This window comes from Cajanus cajan, chromosome 3 (assembly GCF_000230855.2).
Source record: "Cajanus cajan strain Asha chromosome 3, NIPB_CcT2T_4, whole genome shotgun sequence".
Classification (NCBI taxonomy): domain Eukaryota; kingdom Viridiplantae; phylum Streptophyta; class Magnoliopsida; order Fabales; family Fabaceae; genus Cajanus; species Cajanus cajan.
Window position 1 is genome coordinate 76,880,129 of NC_138519.1, and position 11,724 is coordinate 76,891,852.

Consider the following 11,724-nt stretch of genomic DNA (forward strand, 5'->3'; position numbering starts at 1 on the left):
CATCATCATACATCATCATAGATTAATATAACGAACTACAATCAATCTTTATCATACAAATTTAATCATCATTTTTCACTATAAAACATATCAAAGACATCATATTACAAAATGCGATATGCGCATGACGTCATCCCTTGGACACTTGGGTGCCATTGAGGCGAGGGTTCCCTACCTTGCCCTTACCAAACACCAAACTACTTGTGCTCAACGTGGTTAAGGAAGAGAGAAAACTCTTATATACCTTTCTTTAAGCTAAACCAACTTAGGTTTGTCTTGCCTATCTTAGAGGTAACTTAATTCTCAAAGTCCTTTGACTCTAAAACTCTAAAATAACAACATTATATACCAATTAGATTGTAAAAAAATTATATACCAATTAGATTAAATGTGATACTATCAATTTCATAACCCTGTTATTTGATTTGACAATCACTGATGAAAGTTATGTGACTAGGTTACCTTGAGAGCAAGTTAATCCTAGAAGGTTGAACTAGAGATAAGTGAAATCAACTCAGGAAGGTAAAAAATGAAGTTTTCTTTAGTTAGAGCTTCATAATTCAAGTTTTAAAAGTTGTAGAGAGAGGCTAGAGAGAGATTCTCTCTTCCTTCTCTCTTCCTTCTTCTTCATTCTCACTTGGGAACCTTCCTTTTGCACCCATTCTTCAGCCGATTCCAGTCAGAGGTGACGAAGATTCAAGATTTCTGGGGTCGAGACTTTTAGCTTGCGGTGTAAGAAGTTTCTTCTTCATCTTCTCCTCTTGCGAATTGATCCTCCAATTGGTAAAGGAGGTTGTGATATCATATTTAGGTGTTTTTTTTTTTTTTGTGGTTGTGATGATTGGAATGAGTTTTTTTTGAAGGTATTGAGTTATTAAATGATGAAGTTGAGAGGTTTTTGTGGTTTTGAAGTAAAGTAGGAGAAGTTGAGTTGATTCTTGATTGATTGTAGTTGCATGTTGTTTATAATGATTAAATCATGTTGTACAAGTTTTATAAATATTGATTTATGCATTGCATGTTGTTGGGATTTCTGATTTTTTGGGGAATAGCTGAAATTGAGTTTTACACAAGTGCAAAATTTGATATCGCCTCGGGCGTGCCTTTATGGTGTTAGGCATGATTTCAAAGAGAGGTCTTTGTCTCACTCATGCTAGGCACAAAATCGATGGCACCGGGCGTGAGGAGAGAGACTCATCTCAGGTTAGAATCATGCCAAGCGTGATGAGACAGACTTATCTCTGTCTGGATTCACATCGGATGCTAGATGTGTGACATTAGACATGAGTCAGACATATATATCTTTGCCTGATTGGTGTTAGGCATGGATGTTGCCATGCTAGATGTAGGAGTGTATGGCACTCTCTACCTTAATTATGCCAAACACGAGTGGTGCGATGTTGGGCATGGGTGAGATAAGGAGTTCCCTACCTTAATGGCATTGGGCGCCTAGTGAGTGGCATCGGGCACGAGTTGTATGATGTAAAGTTGATTTCCTAAGTTGTTTAGTAGTTGATTTATGATGACATAGTAGTATGACTAATGATGTAAGATGACATATGTGTTGATATGTAGTAAGTTGAATACATTGTAAAGTTGTGTGTTGTTTTAAGTTACTTAAGTTGATTTTCAACGATGTTCTACCAAGTTGTAAATGTTATAAAAATGTATGATGTTTAATTTGTTCAATTTAATATGTTTTAATAAAGTTTAAAGTTGAGCATTGTATAAGCTACATATTATCAAAGTATTAGAGGGTAGTTAGTGGGTTAGTCCCATAGGTGACTTAGTGTTGTAGGCTAATGTCGTGGTAGACCCATACCCAAATTGTTCCACCTTGACATAGTATCATAATTCCTTATTTAAGTGGCAAAACCTGAGAAATCAATCTAGTTTATGCTAATCGTTGTTTCTAACATTATGCTAGTCATTGTTTTTGACCTTATTGTCAGTTGTTGGTTCTGATTTTATACCAATCATTATGATTTGGTAAGGTCAAACCAATTAAATTGTTTACCCTAAGACGTAGGAGACCTCTATAGCTAATATGTGTGACGACGCATTAGATGTAATTATATGTGTTGAAATGTTGAACATGTGACACCCTCTACCCCAACATAATTACTTAATAAGCATTAACTATATTTAAAAAGTATATTAGAGTGATATAAAATAATAAATATCATAAGGTAGAAGACGCACATTCGTAATTAACATTTATACCAAACTCAAGAAGTCATAATAAAACAAAGATTATAAATTAATCCCAGTAAAGGTGGCAGTGCCTCCTAGTTAGGAATCAATTTATAATTTTTGTATATCATACAAATATATTTAAATTTCAAAAGAAAGAAAATAAAACATTATTATCCCAGAAAGAAGCCTAGCTAAGCCCGATGTCACATCCTATCAGAGCATGCCCACTTAAGCCTCTAGACTTCATTACCAACATCCTCATGATTAAGATTACCTGCAACATAAATTTAAACATATACAAGAATAACAAGAGGAGTGAGAAACTTCTCACTTAGTTGCAGGTATAGAAATAAAAGTTAAATAGCACACACACACGCAATATAATTCACATATATAATCAATCTCACATATATGCTTATGTATAATGATTTTCTTGACTTGACTCACTAATGTATGCATGTGGCGCCATACGGAAGTTTCAGAATTTATCACTGGTGACCCAAAGGTACACCTATCACTGGTGTTCATACACCTCGTTAGCATATTACATCACTGGTGTCCCGAAGGCACACCTATCACTGGTGATCATACACCTTGTTAGCATCACTGGTATGCGGCCTCAGCGGCACACCTGAAATAATATGTGCATATGATGCATGTCATACATTCATAGACTCAACATTTAGCATATTACACATATAAGATTCATATTTCATAATTATGATTTATTTTATTAATCCAACTTTAATAGTCCAATAGTCCAACAGTCCAATAGTCCAATCAGTCCAATAGTCCAACGGTCCAATAGTTCAACAGTTCAACGGTCCATTCATGGATCGTAGGTCACAAGTCATGAGTACATATTTCATACAGTCATATCCTTATAGGTCCGCATAGGTCTCATATAGTCATATATACTTCATATACTCAAGTCATAATAAGATCTTCATAAGTTAGCATAGGTATTTTTATTCTAAAACTTATTCTTTTTTTTAACATCAATTACATATTTATTAATTAATAGGAGGCTTAGTCTTCCATATCTTTATTAATAAACAATTTATTCATTTTTCTTTTATAAAAATAGTATAGTTATTATTTACTACGGACAAGAAATCAAGTAATGCAAAAAGCAAAGCACATTAATAACAATATTTCATACAAACAAACAACAGGCATAAGATCGGGAGCCAATCTAACAAACAACTATTTAACGATTACTCCAACACCCCCAAGCGAGGTTTCCCACTCCCCCCTTACCTGGATAAAAAAGAATTCGGCAGAATCTCCTCTTTTTCTTCTTAGATGATTATCGAAACAAGGGCAGAACCTTCTCTATTCTCCTCCTCTTTCAAAACCTAGGCAGAACCTTATTTTCTTTTTCCTTCTCTCTCTTACTCTCCCGTTCTATTTTTCTAGAATTTCTTTCTCTCTAGAATTCTGAATTTCCAAAACCTTAAGCCCCTATTTATAGAAATTTTGAAGTTACTATGCACTATGCACTATTCATTATTATATTCAAATTAATTAAAATTTTGAAACGGAAAGAATCCGCAGCCCACGTTTCAGCCGCCCCTTCACTGTGCAATTGCATAGTAAAATACTATTCATACATACGTATATGTAATTAATAAAATAAGTATATATAAATAGTAAAATACGTATACATGAATAGTAAAATACGTATATAAATAGTAAAATATGTATATAAAAATATGATATATCTACTAAGAATCTCAATACATAAAATTTTGGGATGTTACAGAACATGCTAAAGTTGATTAAGTTGTTATGTTGAAATTGTTATTATGTTGTGAGTTGTGGTATGTTGATACAAAGGTGATGTTGATTTCCTATTAATTATGTGGTAGTTGTTGAAAGGTGATTAATGTTGATTATATGTTGAATTCTTTTCACAAGTTTACCTTGTGTTTTCTTTATGATTGAAACTATGAAATCATACTTGGTATGAGAGTAAGATAAGATTAGCGGGATGACTTGTGTTGTTGGCAGTTAGTCATGCTAAAGGTGGTTAGTGTTTTATTGATGGCTACTATGATGTAGTCATGTCTTGTATATATGTTAATTAACACTTAGGTTTATTTTATTTTTAGTACTATATTTTTTCTATACAGCGTGTATGTACATGATACTAATTACTAATTATATGATAAACTCTATCTTCTAATGTATATTGTTTAGTCTTCTGCTACTTAGTAGTTGACCAGTAGCAAGTGTAGTGATCTTTCAGATCATTACATTTAATATTTATTATACTATCCTATACATATTTATAACATTTTTATTAATCCCTTTTTTTAAATTATTAATATGAAAAACATGTATATATTGTTGATAAAATATATAAAATTAAAAATATTAATATTTTATTTATTTAAGAAAGTACCCCCTTTATATGAAAGACTAAATTGTACTTTTAGTCATTTATTTTATTTTTTAAGATTCATTTTGATCATTTTTTTTATATAATGTTCATTTCAACTTTTTATCTTCTAAATTTGAATCAATTTGATCTTTTTAAAATAGTGATCATTTTTAATTTTACAACATGATTTTAAATCTTTATTTGACTGATTCAAGACATAATACCTATATAAAACTTATGAAATTCAGTTGATATTCGAACCCAAAAAAGTAATAAATACAATGTAAATCATATGAAAAATATATTACATGAGCAATTAGAAAATAATATAAAAACAGATTTCTTTAATTTCTGGTTGTTGCTTGGACTTCGTTTCACACAATTTTCATTGTGTATAAGACTATTTTTAGTTCAAATATAAGTCTTTTAATAGTTTTCATATAAGTAAATCTAATAAAACTTGTTTCAAGTTTTAAATCAATTAAAAACTGGTTCAAAATGGTGTTTTAAAATAAAAAATAATCATTGTTTCAAAAGGAGTAAATCAACTCTAATTTAAAAGATAAAAAATCAAAAAGAATATTTTAAAAAATAAAAGACTAAAATAAATCTTAAAATCGAAAATATAATTTAGTCTATATGAAATTATTTTAGCGATTCATATTTGATTTTATATTTAATGCATAAAATTTATAAATAAATTATTATTCTTTTCATTAATAAATAAAATTATTTATTTTATCCTTATTTTCCTTTAAACTAAAGTAAGAGACAGGAAAAGGGAACAAACATATATATCGTAGAAGCCTCGTACCTAATTAACAGAGCTTTCTCAATATTTTTTTTGAAATAGTTTTGTGATTTGAACTTTTAAAGTTAAAATTAGAAAGAAATTATGAACATGTTAAAAATTGCAATTTTCTTTTTGAAAATTTTGATATTGCATGTATCTTTGATGAAATAATGCTTTACATCGGTCTAAGCAATAAAAAATGTTAATTTAATAATAATAAATTGAGATAGAAAAAATTTATAATTAATTTTTTATTAATAAAAAATATTACAATGACAAAAATTAGAATCAGACATAAATTTTTGTAAAATAACGCATAATAAATAATACGATATAAAGATGAAAAAAAAATTAAGTTGTACAATTTATTATACATACATCATTTATTAATCATCTAAACCCAATTATTAAAATGATCCCAATTGTTGATGTTCAAAGTTCCTATAAATAGGTAATTTTTTTAATTTCTGTATTTTTTTTTTTTATGATTACAATGTTGGTTATTACCTATTTTAGTCCTCGCCATGAAACTGTTAAGCAATAATATATTTTTTTCTCAGTAAATAAGCAATAATTTTTTTTTCTCAGTAAACAGTGATTTAACAGATTTTGCTTTTAATTTCTATAAATATAACAGTTTATGTTATTACAGCAGATCGAGAACTGAACAAGTGACAATAAATATTGTAGAATTGAAAATTTATTTTTTTACAGGTACTAAAATAAATAAATAACATTATGGAATATGGATGAATGTTAGGTTAAGAGAGCGTTATTAAAGTTGACATTTAGGCATGATTACCACCACTGATACCGGAAAGCAATTTTATCTGTCATAAATATGTACCACCTATTATTAGTGGTGTAAAAAATACAACTATAAACTTTTTCCATAAACATATATTTTTCTGAATAAAATAATAATAACATAAAATGACAAGTACAAGAACAAGTGAACAACTCAACTTAACAACCTTTTCAAACAAATTTCTTAGGTGCTGAGAGAATTTAAAAAAAAAATAAAAAAATCTAATAAGCATGCGTTTGTATTGTTGCATCATGCATGCTCGCATATATGGTTATGGCACATGACCATGATGTTCCATAAAAGGTCCCAACAAAGAAATGTGTCATTCTCCTGCCAGCACCTTCCTTCTCTTCTCTTCTAAATGTGCAATATGTGAACAGCGAATCATTACCTCAGGACTAGTCTGAGGATTCTATATCACAACAAGTAGAAGAAAAAAAAAAAAGAAAAAGAAAAAGAAAAAGAAGGAGAACAATAAGGATAAGAAGATTTCTGTTGAATGATGCAGAACCTACCCTCTTCTGCTGCTTGTGTACGATGAAATTCTCTCTGGATCAATTCTTCTAATTTTGCTTCATCATCATCAATATCTGTCCTTTGTTCATCTGGGTCATCGCCATCTTCATCTTTTCATGTTAAAGTTTTCACCTTTGTGATTTTGGTTTTGTGGGGTTTTAACTTTCAATTTTGTTCCTCTGTTTCATTGCTGGGAATTGTCCAGGAATAAGAGCCAGAACAGGGTGCATTTGATGCGAAGAGGAGTAGCAGAATCACATAACAAAGGAAAAGGAAAATAAAAGAAAACAAAAAAAGTGGTTCAATTCGATCGTTAAACTGAGGTATAATGAGACTTTTTATTTATTTATTTTTGTGTGTGTTCCTTCATTGTTGGAATTTAATTGCTCTCTCTCCTCCATGTCTATTTTTGTAGAAAACGATAATATAATCATCATTTCAATATTATTGCTACTTCTTTCCGTTGAGCAATTTACAGTTGGAGGGAGGGGATGAATTTTTTATAATATGTGATAATCCAAGAGGTTACACAGCAAAAAGCCTTGAATAATTGTGCATATGGAAATCCTGTTGTGGCATGTATTTCTTGAATTGTTCAGTTTTAAGAAACGTGTTTCATTTGATTCTACTCTTGTTGGCTATGAAGCCTCTGGGAACTCTACAAGTAGAATCCCAGGAACGGTTTTCAGTTTTTCTCTATTTTGGGGTTTTTCTAAATATACATATCAGATTCTGCTATGCTACCGGTGCTTCTTGACTGCTTCTGCCTTCTCTCTAGTTTAATTTTATTTTTTAAATAAGAATATGTTTCAATTTTCTCATTTCTATGCCTTCGGTTAAGATTAAACTAATTTGTTGCGTCTTTGATCGAGTTGTGAGTACAATCGTACTTGACTTAGGAATCTACCAAGGTCGAATTGTTTTAACCAGAAACCAATGTAAACGTAGGTCTAAGTCTAACTTTATCATAATACATTTGTTGTGAATTGTGATGATGCAAAAAAGCTAATATTAGTAACAGATTCATTATTTTAAGATTAAAAATTGATATTGTACCTTATAAATGATTTCATTTATTTATTTATTTATTTTTATTTGTATCTCACAAATACATAGAAATAGCTTTTATGTCTTGTTTGTTTAAGAAGAAATGGGTTAAAAATAGAGTGAAGAGAATGAAAATGAGTAAAGTTGTTTGGTTGAGAAGAAATAAGAGATGAGAAATTAAAAGGTGATGGAATCCATCTTTTTATTTATTTATATTTATTTATTACCCTCTCATCTCTCTTTTATAAATTTTATTTCTCATTTATTTCTCTTCAACTAAATAATTAAATTTATACTCTACTTTTTACTTATTTTTTTTCACTCTATTTCTCACTTATTTTTTTCCTCCCTACCAAACACACACTTAAGGCCATGTTAACCCAAAAAAATAAAAATTGCTCTTTGTCTTACCCCCTAGAGTTTTTTTATTTATATTTTTATTTTAGTACAATACGAGTTCAACTTATTTATCATATAGAATACAGACGATCGAGCAATTGTTGACTAAAAAAATATATAAAATAGCTTAAATTTCCTTCGTATTGTCATTAATGCACTAAACTTTTTTTGGGTGTTAAAAATAGCGGTCCACGTTAGGAGAATTCGATATTCCTATGTCTTCTTGTCTAACTTCTCTCTTTAATAGTCAAGTCAACTTCAGTTGATTATAGTTATTGATTTTAATTAATCATATGATTTAATTTTTTCATTAATATTATGTGATGTGATTTTGATTATTTAACCCCGTAGAAATCATAATTTTTAACATAGTTATTATATAAATACCAATAAATTTATCATATATAATAATTTATAATTTAATGACGGTGTAAAATTCTTTTATATTTTTTTAGAAATCCTTTACACGGTTGATACATCGACTATTTGTTCTAGAAAAAAGAATTCATATCAATAGAGGAGTTTATATGATATGGAAGGTAAGAATGAGAAATAAAAGTAATCAAATGGATTGAGATGCGATAAATCTTTTGTCGAAAAAAGAGCATGATTAATACATTATTTAGTTGAGCAATTTTGAGATGCGATAGATCTAAAATCAAAGTAAGAAACTGTATTGCTTTACACGTATGATGGATCAGGTAATTGAAAATAATTGATTTAGAGAAAGACCTGAGTTTGGCTTATTCTGGGAAATGGTTTAGCGCATAATAATAATGTATGGTTTTAAACTTCTTCAGGGTTAAGGATTCTCCTTGCTCAATAAGAAACTTGGTGCATCCACCGGTTGGATTATCACTTTTCAGGCCAGCTAGGTGGTTGTGTCACAAATAAAATTCTTCAGCAAACTTTTTGATGCCCTGGTAAGCAAGATCAAACAACACCATTTCATGACTTAAAGCCATCCATAGTAGCAATGTAATGCATTTGGTTCATATGGTTACTTTGATTAATTGAACATGTATGATGTGTTATAAGTCATGTCTAAATTTTTGCTTATGAGTTACTTCAAATGTAACAGGGAGAGGAAGATGACTAACACTCCTATTCATGAACCTTCACTTAAAGTGTCCAGATTCTCTTTACTACCAGAAAAACTTGGTGGTGTGGTTGTACTCTTAATAAGGTTCGGCATACTTGTGTGCCTTGTTGCATCCATATCACTTGCTCTCCACTCAACGTTCTCAAAACCGGACCGGTGGTTCCCCTTACCGGAGCATATCCGCACCGTCCCAGATGCATCTGTCATTGACAGTGTATCAACAAACATCTCACATATTCTATTTGGCATTGCTGGTTCAGCAAACACTTGGCACGACCGTAGCAGCTACAGCATGCTATGGTGGAAACCAGACACCACTAGAGGTTTTGTTTGGCTTGACAAGAGGCCAAAGATTTTGCATACTGACATGTCAATGCCATATCAGATCTCTCATGGCTGGGCTCGGTTCAAGTATGTGCATTCAGCATCTGCGGTTCGGATAGCTCGGATTGTTTATGAGAGCTTTAAGCTTGGTTTGCCAAAAGTTAGGTGGTTTGTGATGGGAGATGATGATACTGTGTTTTTCACTGAGAACTTAGTTACTGTGTTGGGAAAATATGATCACAATCAGATGTATTATATTGGTGCAAGTTCTGAGAGTGTGGAGCAAAATGTGATGCATTCTTATAACATGGCATTTGGTGGTGGTGGATTTGCAATCAGTTATGCATTAGCTGCTCAACTAGCCAAAATAATGGATGGTTGTCTAAATAGGTACTTCTTTTTTTATGGTTCTGATCAAAGGGTTTGGGCCTGTGTGCATGAAATTGGGGTGCCTCTTACCAGAGAAGGTGGATTCCACCAGGTACACTCTCTTTGCACTTGTTACATTTGTGTATTTTTTTGGTATATATTATACAATGATATACATAGTTGATCAATCTACCTCTCACTCCCCTCCTTAATTTGTAACATCCACGTACTACAAAGTTTGGAAGTTTAGTGATAGAATAAATAGTATATATGCAGACAAAGCGATTTTACTTTGTTAACCAATAAAAAATTATCATATATGATAATTTTATTGATTTTTATAATAGTTATCTTAAAATGCATTTCTAGTATATTTTTTGATTGATTGATAATGTAAAAACTCTTATCATTATTAGTGCATGGAAATTAAACTTTTGGCAATATCAGCCTAGATGCAATGCGAATCTTTTGATTATTGTTGTGTAAGGAACGAACAATGTCCTATGTTTCAAATTTTGATAATTCAGCTTGGAGACAAATCTTTGGACTTGCGCATGTATAAGTTTTTTATTATCATTCTCTTTCAGCTTGACATAAGAGGGAATCCATATGGTTTTCTAGCAGCACACCCCTTGGAACCACTTGTATCACTCCATCACCTTGACCAATTGCACCCCTTGTTTCCCAACCAGACTCGTATACATTCAATGAAAAAGCTCATGAGTGCGTACAACATTGACCCTGCCCGGATTGTGCAGCAAAGTTTCTTCTATGATCACAAGCGTAGATGGTCAATATCTATTTCATGGGGTTACACAATACAAATCTATACAACATTGTTGATAGCAGCAGACTTGCAGATGCCATTGCAGACATTTAAGACTTGGCGAAGTTGGAAGGATGGTCCCTTCACATTTAACACTAGACCTATGAGCTCTGACCCATGCCAGCAACCGGCTTTATTTTTCCTAGACAATGTTACAGATGTGGGAAGTGGAAGTGTCACCACCTACAAGAGATATGAAGGCAAGGAAGCAAAGTGCAAGAGAGAAGACATTAATCTTGTGAAAGTGCAAAAAATTAATGTTTCTGCCTTGAAGCTGGATCCAGAATATTGGAAGAATGTACCTATCTCTCTCTCTGCCTCTCTCCACACACACAATGAAACGGTTGAACTTAGGGTCTATTTTCATAAACTTCTTCAAAAGTACTTTTGGAAGAAAAAAATTGAAAGAAAAAAGGAGATAAGCTTTTTCATAAGCTAAAAAAAGCTTATATACGAGAGATTTTCTATAAATTAGCTTATAAATTAATTTTAACTTATGAAAAAAGTTGTTTTATTTTTTCTTTCTATTTTTCTCTCTTGCTTAGGGAGAAGTCTATCTAAAAAGATCCCTAGAACTTCTCAACTTGTCATGATGATAACTTGCTTGAATAGAATTGAAATTCATATATCTTTGGATTTTAAAAAATGTCTTTTAGATTGATGATTTGATTTGGCTGTACTGAACCAGGTACCGCGTAGGCAATGCTGCAAGCTTATGGATGGTGGAAACATAAAGGATGGCAGTATGCATATCAGGATAAGGAAGTGCAGACTTCAAGAAACAATTACTATTTAGGGATCAGCTATTTTGTTTGGTTGGCATAGTTAGTAGATTAATACAGCTCAAATCTTATAGTATGGCCTCTAACGTTTCCATCCATGTACATACATAGTTATCAAAATATTCATATAGTCTCAACTTTTAAATAAATAAATGTCACAGGAAATTTTCCATTTA

The 11,724-nt window shown here is 31.3% G+C and overlaps 1 protein-coding gene and 1 long non-coding RNA gene across 5 annotated transcripts; one reads left to right on the plus strand and one right to left on the minus strand.

Moving 5' to 3' along the window:
- Positions 1-2,163: 2,163 nt before the first annotated feature.
- Positions 2,164-5,150, minus strand: LOC145956606 (uncharacterized). The gene is made up of 2 exons (XR_014432847.1): positions 3,457-5,150; positions 2,164-2,470 (listed from the first exon to the last, which is right to left on the minus strand). It is a non-coding gene; the product is annotated as an uncharacterized LOC145956606 (long non-coding RNA).
- A 1,300-nt stretch (positions 5,151-6,450) lies between these two features.
- On the plus strand, positions 6,451-11,724 carry LOC109789121 (beta-1,3-N-acetylglucosaminyltransferase lunatic protein, putative (DUF604)). 4 transcript variants are annotated; one of them, XM_020348001.3, is made up of 6 exons: positions 6,456-6,792; positions 6,905-7,022; positions 8,946-9,068; positions 9,227-10,052; positions 10,528-11,064; positions 11,455-11,724. In XM_020348001.3, the coding sequence occupies exons 3-6, from the start codon at positions 9,061-9,063 to the stop codon at positions 11,560-11,562; spliced, it is 1,479 nt and encodes a 492-aa protein (XP_020203590.1). In that variant the 5' UTR covers positions 6,456-6,792; positions 6,905-7,022; positions 8,946-9,060; the 3' UTR covers positions 11,563-11,724. The 4 variants fall into 4 exon arrangements, with proteins under 4 accessions (XP_082927491.1, XP_082927490.1, XP_020203590.1 ...); XM_020348002.3 differs by having other exon boundaries at positions 6,456-6,715; XM_083071365.1 differs by lacking the exon at positions 8,946-9,068 and having other exon boundaries at positions 6,451-6,792.